The sequence below is a fragment of the Aspergillus aculeatinus genome (genome assembly GCF_003184765.1).
Source record: "Aspergillus aculeatinus CBS 121060 unplaced genomic scaffold BO66scaffold_29, whole genome shotgun sequence".
NCBI classification, from domain to species: Eukaryota; Fungi; Ascomycota; class Eurotiomycetes; order Eurotiales; family Aspergillaceae; genus Aspergillus; species Aspergillus aculeatinus.
This window is the reverse complement of record NW_020291498.1, coordinates 281,561-306,721: the sequence shown is the minus strand read 5'-3', so window position 1 is coordinate 306,721 and position 25,161 is coordinate 281,561. Positions and strand designations below refer to the sequence as shown.

The 25,161-nt window shown below is 53.6% G+C and overlaps 9 protein-coding genes across 9 annotated transcripts; 4 read left to right on the top strand and 5 right to left on the bottom strand.

Moving 5' to 3' along the window:
• Positions 1 to 65: 65 nt before the first annotated feature.
• On the bottom strand, positions 66 to 2,377 carry BO66DRAFT_421023 (ferric reductase family protein; the record flags this gene model as incomplete). Its single annotated transcript, XM_025649925.1, has 6 exons — positions 1,696 to 2,377; positions 1,571 to 1,635; positions 1,333 to 1,518; positions 855 to 1,257; positions 628 to 789; positions 66 to 550 (listed from the first exon to the last, which is right to left on the bottom strand). Exons 1-6 carry the CDS (start codon positions 2,315 to 2,317, stop codon positions 66 to 68), a joined length of 1,923 nt encoding a protein of 640 aa, XP_025503134.1. The 5' UTR covers positions 2,318 to 2,377.
• A 109-nt stretch (positions 2,378 to 2,486) lies between these two features.
• Positions 2,487 to 3,475, top strand: BO66DRAFT_104207 (uncharacterized protein). The gene has a single exon (XM_025641778.1). It carries the CDS (start codon positions 2,656 to 2,658, stop codon positions 3,247 to 3,249), a length of 594 nt encoding a protein of 197 aa, XP_025503133.1. The 5' UTR covers positions 2,487 to 2,655; the 3' UTR covers positions 3,250 to 3,475.
• Positions 3,476 to 4,746: 1,271 nt separating this feature from the next.
• BO66DRAFT_375896 (basic helix-loop-helix domain-containing protein) lies at positions 4,747 to 7,906 on the bottom strand (the record flags this gene model as incomplete). Its single annotated transcript, XM_025645675.1, has 1 exon — positions 4,747 to 7,906. The coding sequence occupies exon 1, from the start codon at positions 7,714 to 7,716 to the stop codon at positions 4,747 to 4,749; it is 2,970 nt and encodes a 989-aa protein (XP_025503132.1). The 5' UTR covers positions 7,717 to 7,906.
• A 1,528-nt stretch (positions 7,907 to 9,434) lies between these two features.
• Positions 9,435 to 11,234, bottom strand: BO66DRAFT_392512 (dihydrodipicolinate synthase family protein). Its single transcript, XM_025647534.1, has one exon. The coding sequence runs from the start codon at positions 10,864 to 10,866 to the stop codon at positions 9,871 to 9,873; it is 996 nt and encodes a 331-aa protein (XP_025503131.1). The 5' UTR covers positions 10,867 to 11,234; the 3' UTR covers positions 9,435 to 9,870.
• A 35-nt stretch (positions 11,235 to 11,269) lies between these two features.
• On the top strand, positions 11,270 to 13,224 carry BO66DRAFT_392511 (uncharacterized protein). The gene is made up of 2 exons (XM_025647533.1): positions 11,270 to 11,783; positions 11,864 to 13,224. The coding sequence occupies exons 1-2, from the start codon at positions 11,691 to 11,693 to the stop codon at positions 13,073 to 13,075; spliced, it is 1,305 nt and encodes a 434-aa protein (XP_025503130.1). The 5' UTR covers positions 11,270 to 11,690; the 3' UTR covers positions 13,076 to 13,224.
• A 558-nt stretch (positions 13,225 to 13,782) lies between these two features.
• BO66DRAFT_472094 (cupin domain-containing protein) lies at positions 13,783 to 14,403 on the top strand (the record flags this gene model as incomplete). The annotated part of the gene is made up of 2 exons (XM_025652925.1): positions 13,783 to 14,338; positions 14,390 to 14,403. Exons 1-2 carry the CDS (start codon positions 13,789 to 13,791, stop codon positions 14,401 to 14,403), a joined length of 564 nt encoding a protein of 187 aa, XP_025503129.1. The 5' UTR covers positions 13,783 to 13,788.
• Positions 14,404 to 15,413: 1,010 nt separating this feature from the next.
• Positions 15,414 to 16,931, top strand: BO66DRAFT_402284 (uncharacterized protein; the record flags this gene model as incomplete). Its single annotated transcript, XM_025648813.1, has 1 exon — positions 15,414 to 16,931. One exon carries the CDS (start codon positions 15,414 to 15,416, stop codon positions 16,929 to 16,931), a length of 1,518 nt encoding a protein of 505 aa, XP_025503128.1.
• A 1,760-nt stretch (positions 16,932 to 18,691) lies between these two features.
• Positions 18,692 to 20,563, bottom strand: BO66DRAFT_104115 (GIY-YIG nuclease family protein). Its single transcript, XM_025641777.1, has 2 exons — positions 19,506 to 20,563; positions 18,692 to 19,447 (listed from the first exon to the last, which is right to left on the bottom strand). The coding sequence occupies exons 1-2, from the start codon at positions 20,434 to 20,436 to the stop codon at positions 18,882 to 18,884; spliced, it is 1,497 nt and encodes a 498-aa protein (XP_025503127.1). The 5' UTR covers positions 20,437 to 20,563; the 3' UTR covers positions 18,692 to 18,881.
• Positions 20,564 to 21,766: 1,203 nt separating this feature from the next.
• BO66DRAFT_104111 (NB-ARC and TPR domain protein) lies at positions 21,767 to 24,687 on the bottom strand. The gene is made up of 2 exons (XM_025641776.1): positions 23,400 to 24,687; positions 21,767 to 23,338 (listed from the first exon to the last, which is right to left on the bottom strand). Exons 1-2 carry the CDS (start codon positions 24,566 to 24,568, stop codon positions 21,958 to 21,960), a joined length of 2,550 nt encoding a protein of 849 aa, XP_025503126.1. The 5' UTR covers positions 24,569 to 24,687; the 3' UTR covers positions 21,767 to 21,957.
• Between the last annotated feature and the right edge of the window lie 474 nt (positions 24,688 to 25,161).

Here is a 25,161-nt window from a genome sequence, read left to right as displayed (position 1 = left end):
CCTCTTGTCACGCAATCCCCACTCCATTCCTCCCCCGCCCACACCCCCTAAGAATGACCCAGATATCACCACGAAAAACTCTCCTCATACAAATCCACCCTCAGCCCAGGCCCACCCCCATCACCAGCACCCTGACACTCCCTCACCGTCCGCCGGACATCATCCCCCATCGCCCCGGGCCCACAGATACTGACCGCCATGGCACCCACCTGGCGCGCCATCTCCGCCCGCAGTATCTCGTCGAAGCAGGGTTTACCGGTGTGGATGGCGACGGGGACCGAGGACGGGGCCACGCTCGCCCAGGGGGAGCATTCCACTAAAAAGTCCTCGGGGCTGCTGGTGTCGGAGCGCGTGGGGCTGGCCTCGCTGCCGCTACTGGTCGTGCTGCCGATACTCGCCGCCGAGGCGGCGGTTTTGCTCACGTAGATTTGGATGCCCAGGAAGAACTCGGGGAACTGGAAGTAGGACTCGCGTTTGCGGAGGGTGGCCATTTGCAGGGCGGGGTGGTTGAGGAGGGAGGTCATCCAGGGTTGGATCCAGGAGAGGTGGTCTTTTTTTTTTCTTGTTAGTTGGATGGAGAGAAGGAGAGGAAGGAAGTGAAGGGAAGGGTCAAAGGGGTGCACGCACCTAAACTCCTCACTACCCAGACCAAGGTGACGCGGCGGACCGCCTGGGTCTGCGAGGTGATGTTGGTCACGAATTCATGGAGGTACGACATTGGGTGGGTGATGCCGATGCCGCCGGCGATCAGGAGGACGGTGCCGTATGAGGCCAGGGAGTGGAGGCCGCCTATACACAGTAAGTAAGAATCACGCAGATGACACAGTAGGACGAGAAGGTGAAGGTGAATGTACCGAACGGCCCCTCCGCCAGCGCGGTCGCTTCGAAGCTCCCGTCGCAGGACTTGTGCACCTTCGACAGCAGCTTCCCCGTGAACCCGTCGCGGCGCTTGATCAGGAACGACATGGTCGTCTGCTGCGGCCCACCGAGTAGCCGGTTGATCGAGTCGTTGGAGCTCCGCTTCTCGGTCGGCAGAATGCTGCGGTCCGAGGAGGTCCAGGCCACGGAGAACGGGTGCGAGGTCCACAGCCCCAGCGAGGGCAGGTACAGGTACATGTACTGGCCCGCCTTGAAGGTCCAGGGGCGGGCGAGCGCGACATCCACGCGGGCGACGTCGCCCGGCAGCAGCTCCACGGTGGCCGTCGTGCGTTGCTTGCCGACGTTGCGCCAGAGGATGATGCCCAGGCGGGTGGCTCGCTAGACACAGCAGTGTTAGTTGGAATAGCTCTTGGAGAACAGTTGGAGCAGTTAATTACAAAGAGGGTGGCTTACATCAAATCCCCAGAGGATCAGCGTAACTAACAGCGCCGTCTGCTGCGACATGCCACGCAGATGGTACCAAAGCCCCACCATGGACGCAATGGCCAACAAGATATGCAAATGCAGGAACGCTTCGTAGAAGGCATGTCGGAGAGGCGAGATGGACTGCACAAGGATAGCCGCAAATGCGATAAAAGCCTTGCACATGTTAGTGATCCTCTCCTCACAACCAAAAGCGAATCCTACTTACCGTCATACCATAGACGAAAAACGGTGTGTGCCAGACAACCTGTGTCACAGCAGACAAACTACCCACTATAGACTGATAGTCAGCGAGTGGTTCACGTCCGTATCGAAGATAGAAATATGACTTACACTCCTTCTGTCGAGGGACGATCGCCAAGACAACATGCACAATCGAGGCCGCAACAACCAAGCGCCCGGCCCAACGATGAATCAGATTGAAAGTATCAAACTTGATGCCCAGCAGCGGAATCAGCGGGTTGTTGCGACCCGCCGCGAGGATCAACCCGGGCAAATTCAACACCGCCAGCGTGCCACTCGTATACTGAAGCTGGTACATCACCTCCCCCCACTCGGCCCACCAGTCCACCGTCGCGAAGAAGAACCCCACGTTCAGCGCAATATACACGGTCAAAAGAATCGCCTCCAGTCGCAGTGGGATGATCCCCATGTGGCAGCGCCCCACCCGGAACTCGCGACTATGCCGCGTCGACAGCAGCGGCGCATAGAAGACATGTTTGTTGAGCGCGGCGGACAGCGCATCGCTCCGCGCATATCGGTCCTGATCGTCGTCTTCGCTCTCGAGTATCCGACGTAACCGGCGTCGATGTTGTAACTGTGTGTACAGGTTGCTGACGAAGAGCACGAACACTCCACCGGCGAAAATGAAGATCGGAGTCGCCAAGGAGACTTTCATGGGGGGATGAACATTTCGAAGCCGCGGTTGGTCCGGGTCATGGTAGTCTACCCCCATTTTGCTGTAGCTGTAAAGGTCGCCGTGTTGAAAGATTTGAAATGTCCTTAGATGTGCGTGGGGTGGGTGGGTGGGTGGGTTGTGTGTGCTGGAGAGGGGAGCAGAGATTGGAGAGCGTATGCGCACTTTCGCCAGGAAACAAGCGAAAGGCCTCAGATTAAAGACCAGTGCTCAAACCGGGAAAGCGCCGGTAGCCCCTTCTACATATACCAGCACTGGCAGTTGTGATTCTAGATCCATCTCCATCATGACGTGCAAGCGGCTGCATAGGGCACACCTCTTCATAACTATGCCGTCATCCATCGCTCTTTGCGCATGGGGGGAGGGAGAGCCATTGTATGTGCGATGATACCGTAGAAAGCGAGCAGCAAAGCAGACTCGGACGGCCGTCTCGAGACTCGGCGCTTTCATGCAACGGAAATGCATCGCAGCAGAGTCCAGCTGCGCAGAAAAGGCATTGCAACCTCAGAGGCCAGTGTGGGGGTTTAGATGACTTTCCGTGGAATGTGTGCCTCCTTCCCCTCCCCTTGATTCGTCGGGAGGAAAGTTCAAGGACTGCTGGACCTGGCATAGTCGACAGGTACGCACACCCGGCAGATTGCCCGGTTAACCTTAACCTGCTTAGCCCGCCCAGCAAGACTTGGGTCTGCAAGCATTTGGCATCCGTCAAAGGTCTGTGGATGAAACAGAAGCGTGTGTTTGCGGGGCGATGGAACGGCAGCGCCGAAAACGGAAGGGAAATATGCGTCTCTGCTGCATCCGCCCTACCGGACCCTTCCCAAAACCCCCCCCCCCCCCAGTACAGCTCTGCCTCTGCTGTCGCTTCAATGCAGGTTTTCTGCTGCTGGTATCCAAGCGGTGTGGTCGTTATGACGTTCAGGCTGACGACAATTGACGACAAGGACCTGTCACAACCCGTCCATCCGAGCTGAAAGGGGTGTTTTTCAGTACACAAATGTATCTCTCCAAATCACCAGTGATTCAACCAACCCCAATCTGTCCCGAGGTTAGACACGCCGTCTATGGTAGTAAAGGCCCATAGTAGAGTTTGAGACAGCTAAACTTACCAGCTCGTGGTGCTGGTTGCAGCCCCTTGCGGGTGGATCGAGGGCTGCCCGCATCCCTAGGGTAGGAGTACACAGGCTGAGAGCAAATCAATTGACGTCATGCGATCGAAGCACAGTCGATAGGTAGCTCAATGACACAACGAACAGCAGCGCCGATCTTCCTTCGATCAGGTAACATTATTGCATCGTGCGCGCTGTCTTTGGCGTGGAAGCCATTGTAACGTCGGGGACGGCAGGTGCATTGTTCCCTCCCGCTTAGGGCAACCGCCGCAGAAACCTCATGTCATCATGACTAGAAAGAGACTTAAAAGAGGCAATGTCTAGACCTCAATCGACCAGTCCAGCTTCGATGCCACGGTGGTTTTTCGTCCTCATAGGCAAGAGGGAGTGTGTCGCTAAACTTGCTATCCTGAGCAGTGGGCTTGTGCTGTCATCGCTGCGCCTACCGATGACAAGTGCGGTCAAGCAGAGCAGAGCATTGCGACAAGGAAAAATCAGCAAGGAAGCGGAGAAGATATCCAGACCAGAATTTGTGTACGATGAGATGTTGGTACGGCACACTCGAACATCTCCATTGAACGTAGTTTGCCACTTTCCGGAGAATTATTTGACTTTGCCGTTCAATCTCGACCAGAGGATTTGACACAGCGACAATAAGCCTGATGTCTCACCACGAAAGGCAGTACCTGAGCCCCCATAAAACATGCTCACATTGTATTCCCTGCGTGGGTTGGTTACAAAGTCAAATAAGAGATCGCGATCCGTGTGTCCCGCATGCTCCAACAATCAGGAAAAATGCCAGGGGAAAAGCGGGAAAACATGAAGCCAACCTGAACTCGACATCAACCCAACGCCATTATTCACTGTTGTACAGATAATCTATGAAATGACGACGTCCAAGAAAAACGTGGCCGCGGCCAAGATCTTCAAGTCGCGTTAGGGCACTCAATATGTCGTAAGAATGAAGTGAGTATTAAGCATTATGGAGAAACAAGAACTGCGATGAATTGTGTGCCTTGATCGGTTGGATCCCAAAGAACGGGGAGGTATTGATTGCGTAACCCGAAAAAACAGACTCCCGGCACTGAAGTACCCCCCATTTCATTTATCCCTGCAGGGAAGCGATGTGCGCCATTACAACTGAACAAGAAAGCATGTACATGTGGTATTGAGTCGACTGAAGGGCCAATCGTGGCCAATTCGTGAGATGTAACGTAACGGTGATATTGTAGAAAGCTTGTATTCAGAATTCAAACTCCCATAATTCGGTGACTGCCTGGCTCCAGGCTGCAGCCACTGCCATCATGGATAGACAACAAGCTTCGGGGAGGAGATCTAGCACACTCCCGGGGCACGTGGCAGTCAAGCCCGTCTCGAGCGCCTTTTCTTCTTCTTCTCCTTGACCTGCTTGGCTCTGCTCTTCTCCTCCCGAACGGATGAATAGTCCGCCACGTCGACACCGGCGCTATGGCATAAGGATGTGCATTCATTTTCAATCACCTTCACAATCTGAGGAGTAAAGCCGTAGAATGCGGGGTTGTAGGCATTCCGTGCCCAGTACATCAGTTCAGAAGCGACTCGGCCCAGGTTGGGAATGGACTGAGGCGAAACTGCCGGCTTCGGGGAGAAGCGGGGTTTGTCGTCAGCTTCGTCATCGGAGCAGAGCGAAGATGGGGTCGAGCTTCTGGACGCGGGGGAGGAGGGGGATGATTCAGAAGAAGACAAGTAATCCGTGTCCGAAGCAAGAACATGCAACAGATGGTAAACCGAGGCAAAGCCAATTAGAGTCAAATCGACAGGATCGAGTGGGAGCTGATTGAACCATGTGATCGCTTTCTGGATGGTGAAGGATGCGGGGAGAGAGGTGTCACCCGTGGTTCGTGCCGTGAAGATGGCCGCAATCATGGCACAGCGGACGGATATGGCGATCTCATCCCGCACGGAGACCGGAAGTGACGAATCTAGGAAGTTGGAGACTTGACTCTGCTGGCTCTTTCCTTTGTCCTTGGGCAGCGCTGCCAGGACGGCTCCGATGTTGGTAGCACGGTCATGGTCGAAAAACACCGCTTTCATGACTAAAGCGCGGGTATGAGCGGCAGATGGCTGAGGAGCAACGTCCAGAGCGATCTTGATCTTGGCTTTGAACAAGTCACGGCTCTTCTTCGCATCGGGCCCTCCAGAGCTAGCCTCGAAGTATCGGAGCAGTGCTCGCTGCAAGAGGTGGCTTGACCACCAGGCGGCAAGAGCGTCGAGGGAGGACCGAATCGCAGGATCTTCCTCCACAACATCCAGAAGGGCCTCGTCATCGTCGGCTCCCTCTTGCGTAGGGCGGTTCCATGTAAGATTCGCCGCACGTTGGACAACAGTGTCGATCATGACCTCATCACAGTCGAGCTGCAAGAGGGCAGCCAAATGACTCGGCAGGGCCTCTGGATGGTCTTTTGGCATGGCGGCGTGCATCTTGCGGGCAAGATCCCACTGGTAGCCGGCCAATGATCGTGCGACATCATTGGAGATGTGGAAAGTCCATGATCCGGGAACACCGACTCGCCACAGAAGGATGCGGCAATGTAGCGCCTTGAGCATCATCCGCATTGGACTGCGAGGCAGGGTTCCTGCAGCGAAGATGGTGAGTACTAACCTACTCTTGCTGATTTCGGGATCTCCCCCAGCCAGTTGCGCATCGATGGCGATATCCCATGACTTCACGCGGCCCTTGTCGTCCTCCACGGTAACCCCGGTGATGGAAGAGTAGAGTTTCCAGCCCAGAAGACAGCGCAGCACATACTCGAAGCAGCGCGAGGTGACCACGTACCACTCATGGAAGAACCGATGACGCGGCACACCGACTTGCTGAATGCTCGTTAACCACGCTTGACGGCGGAAGTTTGATGACGATAGCGTTGCATCGGACATGAATGCAGTCTTGGACGAGCCTGGTTGACTTTTGGGCCCAGCATTGAAGAGGTATACAAACACCACAAAGGCACTACCAACGACCAGAGTTGCGAGGATAAGGAAGTGCGAGATGGCCCTTGCGTGCCACGAGTACCAAAAGCTGCGAGCCATTGCCATCCAGTACTTGACGGTCGGATTTTGCAGGCTGTTCAACAAATTGACGGGAAGCGCCAGCAGTCCCTTGGCGGTGGAATCGGTCTCTTTGTCGCTACCCATACCCTCAAGAACCATCAGACCAGCAAGAGCGCCGAGCATGTATTTGTTGGGGTAGTAGGAGCGGCTGCGACCTCCGCCACCCTGGGTGGGCCTATTGCCGTTGCTGTTGCCGTTGCTACTGGGATATTGCATGTAGGACTGGGAAAAGGCGCTGTTTTTGGCAGCTGCTTCGTCTCGAAGGCGCTGGAAGGCATCTGGTACCTTCATCAACCCCTCGGGGGGATGCAGCGTTGTAGGAGAGTGATCACTCGGCGAATCTTCAACCTGTGAGAACACGCTCGGGGATGAACTTGCCCCAGACTCGGTATAGTTACTGGGCGATGAGACAGAAGCGGTGGATGTGATCATTTGTTCCGCAGCCTTATCTGCTAGACGAAGTCGGTTCTTGAGGGCTGTGTTTTCCTCTTCAAGTCGTTTGTTGCGGATCTCCAGGTGGCGAATATACTCTGTTGCCTTCGATAGGATGGAAGCCTTGTTCAGTTTGCTGGCAGGGGTGACACCCTCGCCTTCGTCATCATCGATGATGCTGCCGGCCGCATTTTTCGAGGCTCGCAGGCTGGGGACGCTGTCTCTCAATTCGGCGATCTTTTCGTTGAGGTTGGCTCGGTACCGCTTTTCGATAACATTGTGTGCTCGTTTCTTGGCGGGCATTTTCTTGCCCGGTGGCCCGACGCCGCTCACGGTTGATCCGTCGTCGTCACTGCCTGACTTGCGTTTGCGGGTGATTCCGTCCGGGGATAATGGTGAGCCCGCTGCAGTCGACAGCGTAGATGGCATCTCGGCTCCACTCGAGTCGCCCTTGGAGTTGGTCATACTGTTGTACCCTCGATCGAAGAAGGAGTCAAACGGGAGGTTCGTGCAGTCGAGAGAGATGTCGGGGGAGAATTCGGGTTTGTTGAAGAAGGCGGTGCTTGGATTACCGGTTGATGTGTTTGGTGAGGTGAAGGCCAGATCGAACGGTGATTGGGAGAGCTCTTTGACTCCCTCTGCGAAGCCTTGATCATCCCATCTCATCCATTGTGTCCAATCTTGAGTGGCTTCGTCCGTGGTGGAGGATGGGGCAAAAGACATTGACTCGGCCTGTGAGTCTCTGGAGTTTCTCTTGTTGGTGTTAGGGGAGAAGAGCTGGAAGTCGCTCCCCATGCTGGGCATTGCCATCTTGTCCAGCGGCCAGGGCCGGGACCATGAATTGCAAGTGGTCAGTCAAAGCACGGCAATATTCAACCGCGAGCGGGGCTTCCAAGCTATTGCCTGAACTCGAGTCAGTTTCTAATACGGACAGTCGACGACATGGGCGACGACGAGGTCATGGATGTTGACACTGTTTGAAAGGGCATACCTGAGAAGGGTGTGGTCAGGAGCCGGCTAGGTGCGGAAAGAAGTCGCGTAAGGCGACCAAGTTAAACCAGCGTTAATCAACCTTAGATTGCGAACAGTGGAGCAACCCAAGGACAATCGGTGATGGTGATGGTATAATGAAGACAGTAGGGACAGTCGAAGGTGAAATCCAGCATTCTACTGAGTACGATAGCGCGGGGGGGGGGGGGGGGGAGGGGGGAGGAGGTTCGTCGGGAAGTTGCAGAAGACAGGAAGGTGCGTAAGGGTGGATGAAGATCTGACTAGCAGAAACCCCGTGAATGTCTGAACATGTGCAGGGGCGTTTCTTCTCCTTCGATCTTATCGAGCGAGCGGTTGAGAAAAGGGAGGGGCGCAGCGGGTTGAGGCGCGATGAGTGGTTCGAGGAAGTTTGGTCCCGGTGGGACAAAATTTTGACCGGATCCTCAGTTGGTGCCTGGTTTTACTGATTGATAAAGACGACGGGCGATCACTGCTGGGGAAGGAGGTTGATTCGGGGCAACTTGAGGGGAGGTTCTAGAAAGATCAATGATATCGTGATCGAGGATAGAGAGGCAAATTTGAAGGACACATGACTGATAGAGTTGAGTATGCAACGACAAGCAAAGAGCAGCAGAATGGATGTTGGATGGATGGATGGATGGATGGATGGATGAATGCATGGATTGCATGGAAAGAACTGACTGACTGACTGAGAATCTCGGCCAATGTTCGGTGGAGGCCAGTCCCAAGTCGTATGATCGCGGGCCACGCCTCTTCCGGCAAGCCGACCCCAAAGGGGCAATTTTTCTCAATACAGTACGTAATTTTGCTCCGCTGACAGAGCGGACGGGGCGGAATTGGTCAAATTACCGTCACAATGGTGTATTCGAAACTCGTCGCCTCCCTGTCTCGGCTATATTTGGCAAGCCTCCCAACGATCCATGATCAATGATCATGGATTGCTCAATCCATAAGGAATAACTTGAGAACTTTCTGTACAGCTAGCTGCCTCTTGCAAGAATTGACGATCGCTGAACATCCTATCTACTCGCTACAGGCACAATTGAATCTCTCATCGAACAAGGCCCATCTCAATCCGAGAAATCCTTCCAACCCGATCAGCCCAGGTAACCGCGCTAATACCGGTCCGATGCTCAGCCCACCTTTTTTTCCATAACGATCAATTCAACTTCTCCAAGGGATAGAATCCGGAAAAGGGGTCCTATTCTGGCAATTTCTTGCTGAGAGACTGTCCTCGATTTCTTACTTGCATCGTATCAGCTACCTACGACCTAAGTTTGAGGAACTGAATCAACCCCACCATCGAGGAGCGGGGCTGCCACAGCCTGGGACAGTCATGGCATAGATATATACATCTAGCAGTAGGGATGGGCTCAACTGGACGCAAACCATCACGCTTTAAGGTTCAATGACCTTTCTGTAATTGCAGGAACGATACGGCGGGTGATGGGCTCCGCTCGCGTGGAGCTAGTCTCGAAGATTGGATTTTATGCTCTACATTTTGAGGAGTTATTCTCGGAGAGAACTGTTTACGCCTACCGATACTGCACACAAGTACGCATCGATCCTAGGAACCATTCGACAGTGCAATTGCTGTCATTGCCGTCGTAGAAGCAAGCGTCATTGTCGAAGATATTGCGTAGAAACAGTCAATGGGACCCATCGGGCTAAAGTGGAGAGGAAACCCATCGCTGCAGGTGCTGGGCCCTTAGACAGTTCATTTAGATTGCAAGAAGCGCACGTATGGGGTTCAACGAGAGGAACTGTAACCAGAAGGTATCCACAGACTTGTCCAGGCTGGGTCAACTTTTACCCTGCCTGGCCAGACCGACACCTTCACCTTCACCGCCAGTAATGGTCTACAATTGAACCCTAACGCAAGCAAAGGACCAAACATGAGCGCCCTCTGTATTTTTACGCTAGGAAATATGTACACCTGTTCTAAAAATCTACTTACAGTGCCTTCTCCACCTCTGCCATCTTACCCATCACCTCCTGCACCGTGACCTTAGCCCCCTGGGCAGGCTCCTCGTACGGGGTGCGAGGCTTCAGTTTCTCCTCCGCACCCTCAATCCCCGCTGCCACCGCCGAGAAGACGGCCGTGGCGTATTTGGTGGACGCGATGCCGCTCTTGCACGGCGACTCCGCCAACGCCGCCTGCCGCTGCAACGCCAACGCCTCGTCGACCTTGCCCTCCACATACAGCTTGTAGACCCGCGCGGCGGTCTTGGGGAAGACGTTCGCGAAGGCCGCAATGCACCCGGCCGATCCGACCGCCAGCCCCGCCAGCAGGAAGTCGGACTGTCCGCCGAACACGGCGAACTGGTCCTTGGAGAACGTGGCCGCCAGCCGGGTGATCTTGCCGACGGACGCGCAGGTCAGTTTCACGCCGACCACGTTCGAGACGCCCGAGGGGCTCTGCGCCTCAGACTCCCGGACAATCGCCGTGATGGTCTCCGAGTCGAGATCCACCCCATTGCACACGCCGGGGAAGTTGTACACCACGACGGGGAGGGCGGATTGACGGGCGACGTCGGCGAAGAACCGCTTCACGACGGCGGGGGTGGTGGCTTTGCCGAAGTATGCCGGGGGCAGCACCAGCAGGTAGTTGGCACCCGCGGCAGCCGCGTCGGAGGCGAGCTCGAGGACTTGTTTGGTGGAGTGGGCGCCCACGCCGGCCATGAGGGGGAAATCAGGCCCCACGGCTTCGCGGGCGGCGGCAATGCATTGGTATCGTTCTTCGCGGGTAAGGAGGAAAGCTTCGGAGTTGGTGCCAAGGATGACGAGTCCGGCCAGACCTGTCGTCGACAGATATTTATAGTATTGTTTCTGGGCAACCAAGTCAATGGTGTCGGTCGCGTGATCGAAGAAAGTCACGGCTGGACACCAGACCCCTGCTGGGGGGATATGGGGCTGGGCGGTCACGTTGGGGTTGGAAGTGGAGCCCATGTTGACGTCAATCGGCTCAATTCTGCGGAACTCGGGGATGACTCAAAAGACGGTGATGATGATGAAACTTTGCTGATTCTCATTTTGGAGGAATTAGAGCGCATTAGTCGCTTAAGTAGTGATGGTGAATGCGGGGGGAGGGAAAAGAATCCGGTCGGGATCCGATACCGAGTTCTTATCAGCGGGGAGAGATTCCGAGTAGGGAGAGAGAGAGAGAGAGAGAGAGAGAGACAGAGAGAAGATAGGGAAGGAAATGAGGAGAGAAGGGAGGAGATTAGATAGACTAGACTAGCTCAACAGGAAAATCCGGGGTAAGGTAGGATAAGAATACTAACAATGAAGCATTTAGAGAAACCCCTTGAATCTTCTTTCCCATTCAATTTTCCCAACCCTTTCTCCTTTTCTTCTTTCTTTCTTTCTTTTTTTTTTCTTCTTTTTCCTCTCAAATTTTTCCTCCCCGTGACCTCCATCCATGGCACTTGTTTTGAGCGTCACGTCACTTGACCCATGAGTCAGATCGACAATTCGATGGTCTCATCGCCGAATCAGGACCGGTTATTGGCTCACACCGCCGTTGGTCACGACGAGCTTCCTCTTGGGGATTCTCATTACGTCTTCAAAAAGACTGCAGGCTGCAAGGCCAACAGCCACTGGCCTAGGCATGAATAATGGGAATTCGAATATGCCTCATAATCCCCTTCTCCTTTATTCCATTTACGAGTTTGCATTCCACTTCTTCCACTTGTTCCACAAATACCCCGCATAAAAGGTAAAAGGGGGTTCAATGCGTTTCCACCTCTTGTTCCCCAGATATTTAACTGCCAATGCCCCCGTGGTACTGGTGGATGGATGAGAACAGGCAAACACAGACGTGTAATCCCGCAACCATGCAAGCACCGCAAGAGATTTACGATCTGGTAAGTGATGTGATGCAGTGCACCTCAGCCGAGACCTCAGCCGAGTCGCCTGAATGCTAAGTGCAATCAATGCCTCATAGATCGTGTCCTTTGTGGATGACGTCGATAGCCGGCCGTGGGCCGCTTCGACACGACAACACAAGATTCAATCCGACGAGCTTCGACATCAACTCGCGACGTTACGCCTGGTCAACCGCGCCTTCTGTCGCAGCGCCTCACCGCGACTGTTTCGACACCTTCGCGTCGTCGCCAAATCCGCCCAGTCCAAGACCTCGGAATCGCCGCTTGTAGGCCTCGTAGAGCTCTCGCACGGCCCCTATGCCGACTACGTGCGCCAACTAGACATCGGGCTCGAGGACACCGAACACTCGGAAGAGTTCTGCTCGATGTTCCTGGAAGATTTGGCAGGGGTGCTGCCCTCCTGCCTGTGCCGGCTGCCCAAACTCAAGGCGCTTGATTTCCAGGGGGTCCCGGGCTCGTTACCCGAGGCTACCACCCGAGACTTTGTCAACACCGTCATCAGCAGCCTCCGCTACGTGCCACTGCCGAACTTAACCGAGCTGGACATTGCCTTCCCCATCACCCACGATTTCGCCCAATTCTTCCCCCACAAGACCCTCAGCTCCAGCGCCCTGCGCATCTCCACCGAACACGTCCTGCAGCGCCTGCACCACCTGGGCCTCCGCATCACCGCATCCCCCACCGAGCACCCGCAGCCACAGCCACAGCAACATGAATCCCCCTCTCCGCCGCCCGCCGCGACCGTACACACCCCCGGCTTGTCGAATCAGGCCCACGCCCACTGGCTCTACAAGATGATCCGTCACGCCAGCAATCTGAAGTCGCTCGCCATCGCCAGCGCAGACACCCTGGATCTGGACGGGGCTGCTTTCAGCCGCTCCCTCCGCCTGGAATCCATCCAGCTGCGCCGGGTGTCCATCTCGTCCTACAAGCTGCTGTCGCTGGTCGAACAATGCAAGGACTCCATCCGACACATCGAGCTCTACCAGGTCAAGCTGAACTCGGGCGAGTGGCAACATGTGCTGTCGCGCATGACGCATCTGCCCGGGCTGGTGAGCTTCGTGATCAAGTCGTGCGGATACTCGTCGACGGGCGCGGGGGCCACCTACTACAACCCGCATGGCTCGTCGGGGGCGGTGATGAAGACGACGAACTCGACAGAGATCCTGGCGCTGGGCGCCTTGCACCGTCGGGTCCACGAGAACCGGGTGAACTGCGGGCTGGCCCCGTTCCGCGAGACGGAATTCCGCCGGCGAGTGAAGAGTATTTGAGGTTTTCACTGTATGTTTTGATAACATCACATTAGCATCAGCATCTGTGGCATAGTTTGTGCATCTGCATTAATGGGTAAGGTTATGACAAAAAGAATGATTAGCACAGATAAAATAGTCGAGATAATTGAAATGTGACTGGATTTACGTATCACCACCGCCTTTGCTCTCTTGCAGTATCCTTATAAAGTCCCCATATCTTAGAATTTCGAATTCTTTACAGTATTGAATCAAGTAGAACAATTTGGACAAGATTGAGATACTTCTTATTTATTTTATCATTAGAATATTACATAGTCTATCGAAGATTAGCTTTTCTCTTTTTTTTCTCTCTTTTCTTTTCTTCTTTGTGAAAAATGCAATGTTTAGGAGATGCATGGTATTCATCCCCGCCAGCTCAGCATGCAGCCACCTCCAGCCACCATTGGCAGTTGTCCTCCTGCACATCATGCAGATCACCCGGGAGGAGAGTTGGGTAGGTATCATGGAAAGTGGTACCTTACCCCGCGGAACTAATCCCCGGACGAAGCTTCCCCTCACACTTCATCAGTATTTACCTTGTCTCACCCTGCGCAACCCAACACCTCCATCCTCTCTTCCACCACCACCACCACCACCACCACTTCCCCCTATTCTTCGAATCTCCCAGACCCCACGAAAAACATCCCACCACCCCCCAAAAACACTCAACCAACCCAAAACCGGCCCCCAAAATGACCAACCCCCCCAAGGAAGCCCCCACAACAACCAGCCCCCTCCCCAACTACACCCGCCACATAACCACCCACTCGGACCAGCAACTCGCAACCATCCACTCCACCACCCAGGGAGCCTGGACGCCCGTGGAAGCCAACACCTTCGCCTTCAGCGTCGCCTACACCACCTCGCGCTTCCCGGCGACGCTCACCGGCGACGCCGACCTCCGCGCCCACGAGGCCCTGCTGGCGAGCAACACCCTGGGGCTGGTCAACCCCGGCGGCACCGTGTGCCGGGTGGTGGACTTCGCCCCCGGCAAGCCGCCGCTGATGCACCGCACGCGCAGCCTGGACTACGGGATCGTGCTGGAGGGGGAGATCGAGATGGTGCTGGACTCCGGGGAGACGCGGCGCCTCAAGCGGGGCGACATTGCCGTGCAGCGGGGCACGATGCATGCGTGGCGTAATCCCCAGCCGGCCGGGTGGACGAGGATGGTCTTCGTGTTGCAGGATTGCGAGGCGGTCGCGGTGGGCGGGGTGGTCTTGGGGGAGGATTTGGGGGGCGCGGGTGAGATTTTGCCTTCCGGGGGGAGGGAGGGTTGTTGATGGGGATGGATAGGGGTTGGGAGGTAGGGGGTGGGGATGGGGGTAGGAGGAAGGGGGGAGGGCAGGCCGGGGGGAGGGGGCTTTTATTGTTTATGTTTGGTGGAGGGTAGCGGCCATTCCGCTGATGCGAGGTCTTTTATTATTGTTACCACGATGCTGCATTCTTTGTTGGGGGATTGATGGGTTTATCATTCTTATGAGCTTCTTGAACACCTTGAACACCTTCGTAAACCCGCAGGATAGCAAAGTCTCTCCGAGTATATGTTTGAGTAAGGAGGGTAGCAAAGCCCTTTCTAAATACTTTGGGAATAGGCAGGGTAACAACGCCTACCTAAGGCCTGTATGGAATTGAAGTAGTAAGAAGTCTGTTATCTTGAAGGTAGCTACAAACAGTTTATATCCATCCAATTCTGTAAAAGATCGTATATCGTTATTAATATACTTAATGAAAACACTATAGAATACGTACTTGAGACAAATTATACACGGATACTGAAGAGGTATACTCGATACCTTGTTATTTGAGTTACTTTGTAGGATGCTTGGAAAGGATTTGATGAGTACCCCACTTAAAGAAGTGGGAAGAAGGCTTTGCTACTCCATTTGAATTGGAAATGTGCGCGAGAAGGTCCTCGTATCTCTAATAGGGCATCGGTAAGTGATGCAGGGAAAGCATACAGTGAGATCAATTGTGTTTGAGGGATGGCGCTTATTATAAGTTATAGATTTGCATTTCGGCAATGGGTTGGCACATGGCTTCTTTGTCATGCTTGAAACGTGCTCAGCCCTATACCATCATGACCTACAAGCGGATATCTTCCCCGAGTCCTCAGCCGCAACGCTGCTCATCATGACATGAATGGTCTGACTCTTCGCGTGGCAAGAGACCCTCTTCCCCAGCTTTCTGATCTCCAGCTCTCTCTCATTACATTGTTCCTAATCACATCAGCAATTTCATCCTCTATCATTGACCACCAAGTCAACCTTCTCACCAGAACCACCAACACCCAAGACAAACTAAGCAAGCACCTAAAAAGATGCCTGTCCCATCTGTGGCCACCTTGGCCTCCAGAACCCCAACCATCCCCTCCTCACCCCATGCGCATCGTTTCAGCGTGGGGAGAAAACACCCTGTGAATCATGATCTCGTCTCCCCGCGCCTGATACCACTCGTCCAACTCCAGAGACCTGCCGAGGAATATCCCAGCCAGCCCATGGATATTTCCTCTGACCTATTCAAGCATCCTAGCAAGGAAGAGCTGGACATCATGTGGCAAGAGGCCACCGAGGAGATAGCAGCTATCCAGAAGCACCAAGTTACAGAAGTAGCAGCAGCCGCAGTGACCAGCACCAGGAAAAACTCCCTGTTCTCGAACCTTGAGCATTACGAGGATGAAGACCTCAACGATGACATCAATGACCTCATTCATACGGGTCGGGCTTACTCTCGCTGCAGCGATGACCCTTCCGAGGATCAGTTTTGGCCGGCCGAAGAAGACTCGACAAGATCCCGGGCCATGCTGCGGTCGACCGCGACTACGCCTCGCTCATCATGCACGAGTTCTATTGTGGAGACAAATCTCGAGTGCCTGACGCATGGGGTGCTTCAAAACCCTCAATATCAGTGCGATGAGGATGCAAGCGCGGCCTATCGAGCCCACAGAACCGAGGCATACGTGCACACTGTTTCCTCCTCCGCGTGGTGGGCCACCCCCTCTCCCTCGGACTGCTCTCTCACCGACAAGACGGACAATCATCGCATGACGGAGGAGATGCTTCAAAACCATTATCAAATGGAGCTGGAAGCGGAGAGAAGGGCAACTCGTCGAGCCATCAACAGCCGGCCACGCCCCCACACAACATCCTCACCCACGCCATCCATTAGTCCCGCTCCGTCGACCCGCTTTCTCGCCGAGGAGGACTTCCTTCTCTACCTCCGGAGAATAGATGCCAAGCAGGACCGAATGATGACAGCCGCGCAGCGCAACTGGCCCATCTGCGAGCATCAGCAGACCCTGCTCGGCATCCAGCAGGCCCTGCTCCAAGAACAACAGACTCTTATTGACGACCAGAAGGCCATGATCGCCGACCAGCAGGCCCTACTGGCGGACCAGAAGACCTTGCTCGCCGACCAGCAGGCCCTGCTCAGCAGCCAAGAGACCACCATTGGGGCGTTGCAGCGCCAGCAGGGCTGGAATTCGGTCATCAGTTCACCCATGCTGACACCGCCACCCTCAGCAAACAGCACCTGCGCTCCAACCAGAGCCCCTACACCCTCCCCAAACTGCAACAATCATCGAACCCCCAGACATCCCCGGTGTCAAGCCCTTCTCACCAACCAAGAGATTTTTATCAGGACCCTGGCGAACCAGCGGGATTCGGCTCTGGTCATCGATCCAGGAATGTTAGCACCGCCACCCTCGGCCAACAGCACCTGCGCTTCGACCAGAGCCCCAACACCAACATCCGCCGACAACGAAGACGACCACCAGCAAGCCGTCCCGTCGTGGGCATCCACGACATGGCTGCCGTATCGCCCCAGGGTTCGGGTTTGATTAACCTTACGTGGTGTAGCGTTTTACACTGTTGGTTTAGCTTAGCGAGTTGAGTTCTTGGAAATGAAATACCCGTGTTTTCTGCCAATGAGACTGGATATCTGATCGTAAGCTGTTAAGGATGTTCGTGATTATCCGTTCGATGGTGTGTGTTCATTCGACTTGTTAAATTCTAGCAGGTTCAGAATAACACGGTAGGTTCGATATTTAAGCACTGAAAATGACGGCCACTGTAATGAAGAAAGCCATGCTCATAGAAGTAAATGTGTAGATCAATAACTACCAGGTACCTAAGATCTAGCCATAGGGCAGACATATCCAATCCCGCTTGAGTATAGTGCCAAGGGTGCGGGCCACCAATGCACTTCCCTTCGTTTCCAGCGCCTGAGAAGTGAACTACTATACATCTTCGGGGCCGATCATGATCTTCTCAATCTCGAGCGTCACCAGCTGCCGCGTTAGCTGGTTAACAGAGGGAGACTATGGTCTGGGTCAAGGCCGCATTATTTCTCTGGCGATCGGTTTCGGTTTCCAACCGGGTCCTTGCAGCGACCTCGTAGGCAGGAAGCAGGATGTACAGATCCAGATGACGAATAAGGCAGTGTCGGGGTGACCTCGGGGAGACAGCTCGCCTGAATTCGGTCAACCGGTCAGGAGTTAGAAGGGAATAGGAGAAAATATGCCTCTCGATCAGCGCTTGCCACTTTCTATACACACCGGCCTAGAAAGCCAAACCGCCCGGGCGTGGGTACGCCAGAATTGCGGAGAGAATTTCGGCGGGTAAAGTGCAAATTCCAGTCATGTCATTTCTTCCAATGCGAGAGTGTGAAGCAGAGCGAGGATGCAACAGTTGATTGGAGGCAATCGGGCCTACAGGCAGGTGGTCTTGGTCCCTCAGGCTGAAGACTTCTGAATCGCCTGTGGCTAATCAGAGCTAAGTTAGACCCTTTGTAGAAGATGAACCAGGGTTTGGGGTCAGGCGCTGTAGGCCTGAAGAGGCATTGCAATCATTCACCTGAGCCCCACCCAAGACACTCAGTCTCTGGAGGGATAGTGGGGCGCTGTTCAAGGTTTTATGGTCACATTACCGGATACAGCTACATAGTACTCGAGTATGTAGGGTAACTTGCATAAGTACTCAGAAGCACTGTTGACAGCGTAGTCTTAGTCTCTGGATACCGTGTCTAACTAACAGTCAATTCATCTAGATGACTATCAAGAAGAAAGACAGGTTGAAGGCACAGAAGGGTACAACAGCATAAGTAAGGTAGTGGTCACCAAATTCCCTTTCCAATTTCAGTATGCACCAGGACAGTCATTGCTGAGTCCAAATCCATGAAAACAGTCGACGTGGACGAGTGCAACGATTCCGAAACCCAGCACATAGTCTCTCCCTTGACACCCAAATCAAGTACAAATGGAGTCTGACTTTCTTTCAGAGGTACGAATGTCTCCTGTCAATCGTGATCTTAAGTAGTCCTCAATTCATCATGACACACGCGGGTGCGTTGTCTGCAATTTATACCAACCCTATTCAGAATCTTGCGGTGTTTTTTTCAGAAGGGAATGAAGTTGAAAAAGTCCCAGAAGAAGGTCTAGTGTTGATAGGCCTAGATCTTTTCCATGATCTGTAGGGGATCACTACCAATCAACTTCTAATCTAGGCGTAGAATGCTACACATTAGGCACAGCTTCATTCACACTTAGTGTCGGAGATCTGAACTCATTTCGAAGTCTTGGAAAGCTCTCACGAAAAGAAAAACAAAATAGACGTTGCAGTAGCTTAACATAGAGGTCCGGGTCCAGAGGTCGTCGAAATGATCTAGTGCACAAGGACGTGCTTGCGAGAAACCAAGATGCCTTTGTATTAGCCTTGTGGCGTTTCTGTTAAACCTCTGAAGCCAAATTCAAGTTCTAGCTTCTGCGCGCCAGTTTGCTCTTATTCCAACCCTAGTCATCACAGATTTTGATCTGAAGCAATGATTCCAAACAGTGCTCCATATCGGCACTTTCCAGTACTATCGCTTCCATCTCATCTCTCCACCCTGGCTGCCCAGCAATCTCATCTATCCATCGCGACCATTTCTCAACAACATCAACAGCTTGTTGAGGAGATGTTTGGAACCATTCCGAGTGCGGGTGCAAGCATGCTTCGCAGTCAACCCTCACTCGACAGGTTCTGAGATCGGCGTGACAAAGGATCTCAATCAGTGCTGGACTATGGATCCCTCTTTCCAAGCCAACGGGACGAGGGTAGATTCCCGTGATCTGGCGGTTACAAGTTTCACTCCATTCATTCATCCGTTCCTGTGCGGTTTTCTTCTCGGTATAACCAACCTTGACGTAGCCTTCATTTCCCTTGATCTCGTAGACATAGACATAGCCTCTCCTCTCCTCTCCCTTTAAGTTCTCAAGCACAACTAAAATCCGATCCTGGTATTTCTCGGATGACCAATCTTTCACGTTCCAGCTCTCCGATGAGAGAATTCGAAGTGGGGAGGTATCGTAACCCGTCACTACCTGGCATCAACAGATCTGTACACATATATATCATGGAAGGTACAAGACACTGACCTTTCCAATGCTTCGCTGTCTCTCGCAGAGTGCTACTCACAGTGTCCAGTTGATCTGGAGTGGGTTTACCAGTTGCATCTGCCGTGTCTGGCGGGGGCGGGCTTGATTCTAGGAGGCTCCGGGCGGCCTTAATGGCTCTGATCCAACCAGCAGCCTTGCTTAAGCACTGGTTCTTATGATAGCAACAGAATGCCGCTTCTCTGAGGTTCTGGATCCAGATTTCCAGTACTTCGTCGCGCAGGAAGACCTGTGGTTTGAGGATCTCCTGAATGCTATGGGACATAGTCTGCACCGTTTTGCCACTTAGTTTCAGCCGGCATTGCTTCTTTTTGCTCGAGATCCCGATACAGGTTTTGCTGGCTTCAGGCAATTCATCACGAATGCGCTTAATGGCCGAGGAGATTTTTGCATCGAGGTCACCCAACGGAAAGAGGTCGGACCAGCTCACGACTCGGCGCCCGAGCGCTGTGCTATAGTCATGCATATGGCAGTGTACCAGAGACGCCAATTTCGTAAGTCTTTGAGGAAGCTCTGGAGATGATTGCGTCAGATTTAAGAGCGCAGTTAGGGCCTGGTCCAGCTCATCCTTCTCGGTCGCCCTCCGAGGATTCCGGCAGCCCCGTTCGTTTCTAGTCATCGCTCCACACTGGGGGGTTTCTGTCTCTAAGCCAAGCCGTATCTTCAGTTGAGCGACGCTGGAAACGCCCAATGGCGAAGGGGATTCTGGCTCCTCTGAAGACCCTGGACCACGCTGCGAAGGGCTAGATGGAGGAGTATTAGGGAGAGCTATAGCTTTCAGGGCTCTCGCGGGTGTGTCCTTGCGTTCGCTTTTGGCAACATCAATCTTTCTTTCGGATAGACCTGGTGAGGTAGGAGGGCTAGGGGCGAGTAGAAGAGGTAGTGGGGTGGAAGGCGGAGGGGGGTTCTCCATCCTGACCTTGTCCGACTTGGGTCAAATCGCTAGCAGAACGGATCAAATAGAGAAGTCTTGAAATGGGCTTATATATATGATCTCTGTCGCCACGGTAGCCTCTCGGGTACGCGAAAGAAGCAAGCGCAGACATGGAGGGAACGGCTTCCTCGATGCCTCTTATAGTGATTCCCAAGTCAGCCTTGCATTCCTGTGGTCAGGTGGCAGCTGGATGGAACGTAAGCCGGCAGTTCTCTCGAAAGCCACGGCGCCAAGCTGCTAGAGGATAATTGGTCGGAGCCATATCTGCGCTTTGGAAGAGGCGGGGCTTAGAGGAACCAATAAGACCATGAGCAAGGCAAACTAAGTATATCTCTACAGCATTAGTATTATCGAATGAAACTGAAGGCCGTACGAGGCACCGTGGTATTACACCTCAGCGCTAGCATGTGGGAGAGGGAAACGGGAGAGAAGGAGCTTTAACTGTGGTAAAACTTGTTGAGAGCGCGCTTGGGGATTTCACTCGAAGATTGGAAATTCGGCTCTGTCATTTTGGAAAAATACATATATGTATATGTGAGAAGCGGGGAACATTTTGTTTTAGAAAGAAAAGTGCAATGACAGTGGTGTCATGCGGATCGACAACAAGTAGAGAAAGACTAAATAAAAAGTGCAAGTAAAAAACATACAACAGAAGGGATTCGCTGGTGGTCACCCACCAACTACTAACCTCCCGGCGTGTGGCTGGCTCAATTACGGGTGAGCGGACGCGAAGCCCTATTTTCCACACCGCATGATCGTATGTGCTAAATTCCGAGAAAATGAATCCTAGATACACGAAACAACACTGCAAAGACGTGAGATCGAAGATCTACAACCACCTACAGGTACGATCCCAACTTCATCTCATCCCCAAATGGAGACATCGTTCAATCGACTCCGCCTCAAGATCACCTTGCACGGAGAACAAGGCTAGATCCTCATCCTCCTCCAACACATTCTCCAATGCCTGCTTGGCCGCCGCCAACCTGACCTTACGAAGGCGTTCATTCCCCTGGAAACCATAGACCAGCGACTGTCGATGCAGCGCACGGGCATACTGAATCTGTCCGTCCTTGGATTCGCAGGCTTCGAAGTGGGTGATAGTCTCGCGGAGGGCGTCACTGTGACAAGAAGAAACATGAGATGAATTGAGTCAGATGATATGACAGGATATTCGGAGGAGCTTGGAAAATGTAGTAAGGTGGGGATACTCACTGTGCTAATCCAAAATTCTCTTCTTTCATGTACACGTCGGCCAGCTTCAGGTGTGCCAGGGCAACGAGACTGGCTTCTTCATCGACCGTCTGGGTCCCAAGGCCAACTATTTTCTCACCCCCAAGCGCTGCTAGTGCTAAGCCATAGGAATACTTCGCCTCTCGATGCCGCGACAAGGCAAGTTCCGCGTCGCCTCTGGCCAAGTGAAATCTACTCATGCTTGAGGAATGGAGCCCGCGTTAATTGCATCCTCTGCTACGGCTCGATCCGGACAGTCGGGCAAGCTCACCTGCAAACATCCACTTTAGACTCTGTCCTCGTTTCAATATCATCGGACTTTGCCGCTAAGTCGCAAAGCAGATCGACAGCCTCCTGGACACAGCCCTGCTGGATCAGAATCCGGGCGAGATATGTGCTGAACACAATGTAGCTGGTAAGGGCCTTGGATGTGCTCTCACAAAAAGCACCGACTTGGTCACGCGCTCGAACAATCGCGGCGAGCGCGCGGAAGGAACTTTCTATCGTCTGTGCCGCGTACACACGGAGTCCATTCTCAGCCACTTCGGTTGCGGTGGTGATGAGCTGCTGCACCTCGACGGAGTCCGATATAGGTGCCCGGATGTCATCGCCCTCCTGCGGCCTAGGGTCATCTCGATTATATTTCGGCTCGACGGGCTCTGCTTCAAGCATTTTCTCTGTGAGAAGTGTGGTAGGCTTGATCAAGCTAATGGACAGTGGCTCTGATCCTCCAACGGCCGAGGTTTGCTGCTCCTCTGCTAATTCCGTTCCTCTATGTGGCGCCTTGGACCCCGCCCACTCACAGCCGGGGCTCAATGATCCTAAAGCCTGTGAGTCATCTAACCCACCAACATCCATATTATTACCATTCTCAGTCTTTTCTTTGCCCGGTGATTGCTGCTCTTTTGCCACCACATCTGGCAGCCAGATAATCTCAACCTTGAAAGGGCCGGTCTCAGTTTCCAGCCCCATCAGCCCCGAGGTATACCCTTTCAAGAAGTCTGGCACCTTTGGATTGACCACGTCAACGCCAGGAACCTTCGTTCCTTTTCCCGAAGACGAAGCACAGCGATGACATAGAACAGAGTAAGGCTCGATCAGCATCTGATCACAGCCAGAAACACCGGGGAGCTTCATAGGCGGTCCCGCTGGGGTGTATTGGCGCGTGATCGTGGCCGAGGCATTGCGGTAGATCTCGGCGATCTTTGACAGCTCGACCTCGCGGTCGACGGGGTCATCTTGAATGACGCAAAGGCCATCGATCCAAAGGTAGCGAATACCGAGCGACGTGGCAATCCCGCACGCATCGCGGTAGAGAAGTGGGAGGTCAGCCACGCGCCCCCCATTGCTGCAGACTTCAAATGTGGATCTGGTGAGCGTCACTGGCATGGATTGGTGATCGTGATTCTGGTCGGTCCAGCTGTAGCTCAGGGCAACGTAGGAGGCGGGCTTGCCCAGGGTATCAATCACTTTCCAGCCAGCGGTGTTATCGTCGATAAGCACTAGTCGTTGTGGTCGCTGGATATCATTCTCCTTTGTTGTCGCGGAAGGAAGCCCCTTCTCGGTGTGCAGGGTCGCCAGTAAATTGTGGGCCAACGCGACCAAGTTCAGATCTTCTTCGGCATTTTTTAAGACATGAGAGTTATACCTGTTCCATATGTAGAGAGTTAGTAGACTTTAACAGGACAGTTAGGATCTCGCCCACTCACCAAGCACATAAGAGGATGAGCTTGACAAAGGGCGTATAGTGCTCCGGGCTTGTTAGGGTTGCAGAGGCGACCTCCGACAGGCGGTGGCATTGGGTGTGGATGCGCGAGAACTCGGGCCAGTAGCCAAACACAACGTTTTTGAACTTCCGCTTCGAGGGCCACTGTGCAAGTAGCAGTTGCACCGCCGTGGTGAATGCATGCACCTGCTCCTGAGTACTGGTCAGATACTGTCGCAAGGTAGATTGTACCACTCGATGCATTTGTATCGATGAACGGGAGCTCGCGGACGAGCAAAGTCCACTTTTCAGCGACTCGATTCGGGCCCGGTGGAAGCTCTCATCTGTGATCGGAAAGCCTCGAATAATTGGGCTGCATCGTTGCGCCTGAAGCAGGGTCGACTCGGGGGTGTCATAGGGATCTAGGTAGGAGATCACACTGCACAAGCCTTTTGCTTCGGGGGAGAGTTGATCAATATTCAGACAGGCCGTCAGAAGCGTGGTTGACGTGGAGTGGAGCCGATATTGCTTGCGTAGGCGCATCAGCCCGAGATGTTCACTCAGACTATGCGTAACGCCACCCTCGAGGTCATTACGTCGGCTGGAGTGAAATTGAGACTTGTTCTGTAGTGCTTTGCCAACCATGCTCACTGCAAGCGGGTTGCCCCCGAGCAAACGCACGAGACCGAGATCCTGGACTTGTTCCCGAGGGAGGCCTGTGATGGTATGGACCAATTCGCTCCCTTCCTCCTCGCTGAGTGGGTTCACAAAGAATTCAACTAGAGAGCTCCTTGGAAGAAGATCGAGGTCGGGGGACCGACTAGTGACGAGAATATTTCCATGATCACAGCGTGGTATATACGCCTGCAGGGCTCCCAAATTATCAGCGTCATCGAAGATCAACAGCCATTCCGACTTGTTCTCTTGCAACCATGACGTGAGTCTCGCATGGCTTTGCAAGTGACTATGTTTCTTGTGGCTTTCTAACAGTTCCAGAGCGTAAGCAATCTCATGGAAGGACTGCGCGATACTCTGTCGATGGCTAGCCTGTACCCACATAATTGAACTGAAATGCCGGCCATGATGGTGAACGTACTCACGGGCAACAGCCGTCTTGCCAATGCCCGGCATACCCGTCAGAATGGCTGCTCTCTGTCTGGGAATCATCGTCATCTGTGTTGTCGTTCCTGCTTGATCCTGGAAGTATGCTCGCAGAGATTCCAGGGTATCCTGCCGTCCGCAGAAATTGGGAGCTCGGTCGGGCAATCGAATCTGCGATGGCAGAGGCCGACCGGTACTTAAAACGGGCGTCTCACCTGGAACCCCGTTATTGCCGTGGCTGTAGCTAGGATCTTCATATCTAGCATTATGGGCGGCATTCGGGGGTTCCGGACCGGCATCTGTGTGATTGGGCGCCATTGTGCCTGTCTTTTCGCCAGCAGAATGACTGTAGCTGACCTGAGCATATGAGGTCGCCGGTGCTGCGCGATGAATATCTACCTCTTCGCCTGTTCCAACTGTGGATGAATGCGCTGATTTTCCGATGAGGATCGCCGACTGCGATGACTTGGTAGGTGGGGATTCTATGGGCTGATTTGTGTCGCATTCACCGCTCGATGGGTTAGGCACCGCGTGTGTTATCCCTTTAGGGTTGTCGGATGAAGAGTACACATGCAGTCCTTCGAAAGTGGCACCAGTATTTGCATTCTCAGTGGCCAAGCGCTCCTGCATTGGGGTCACAGGGCACACATGCGAATCCTCCGTCG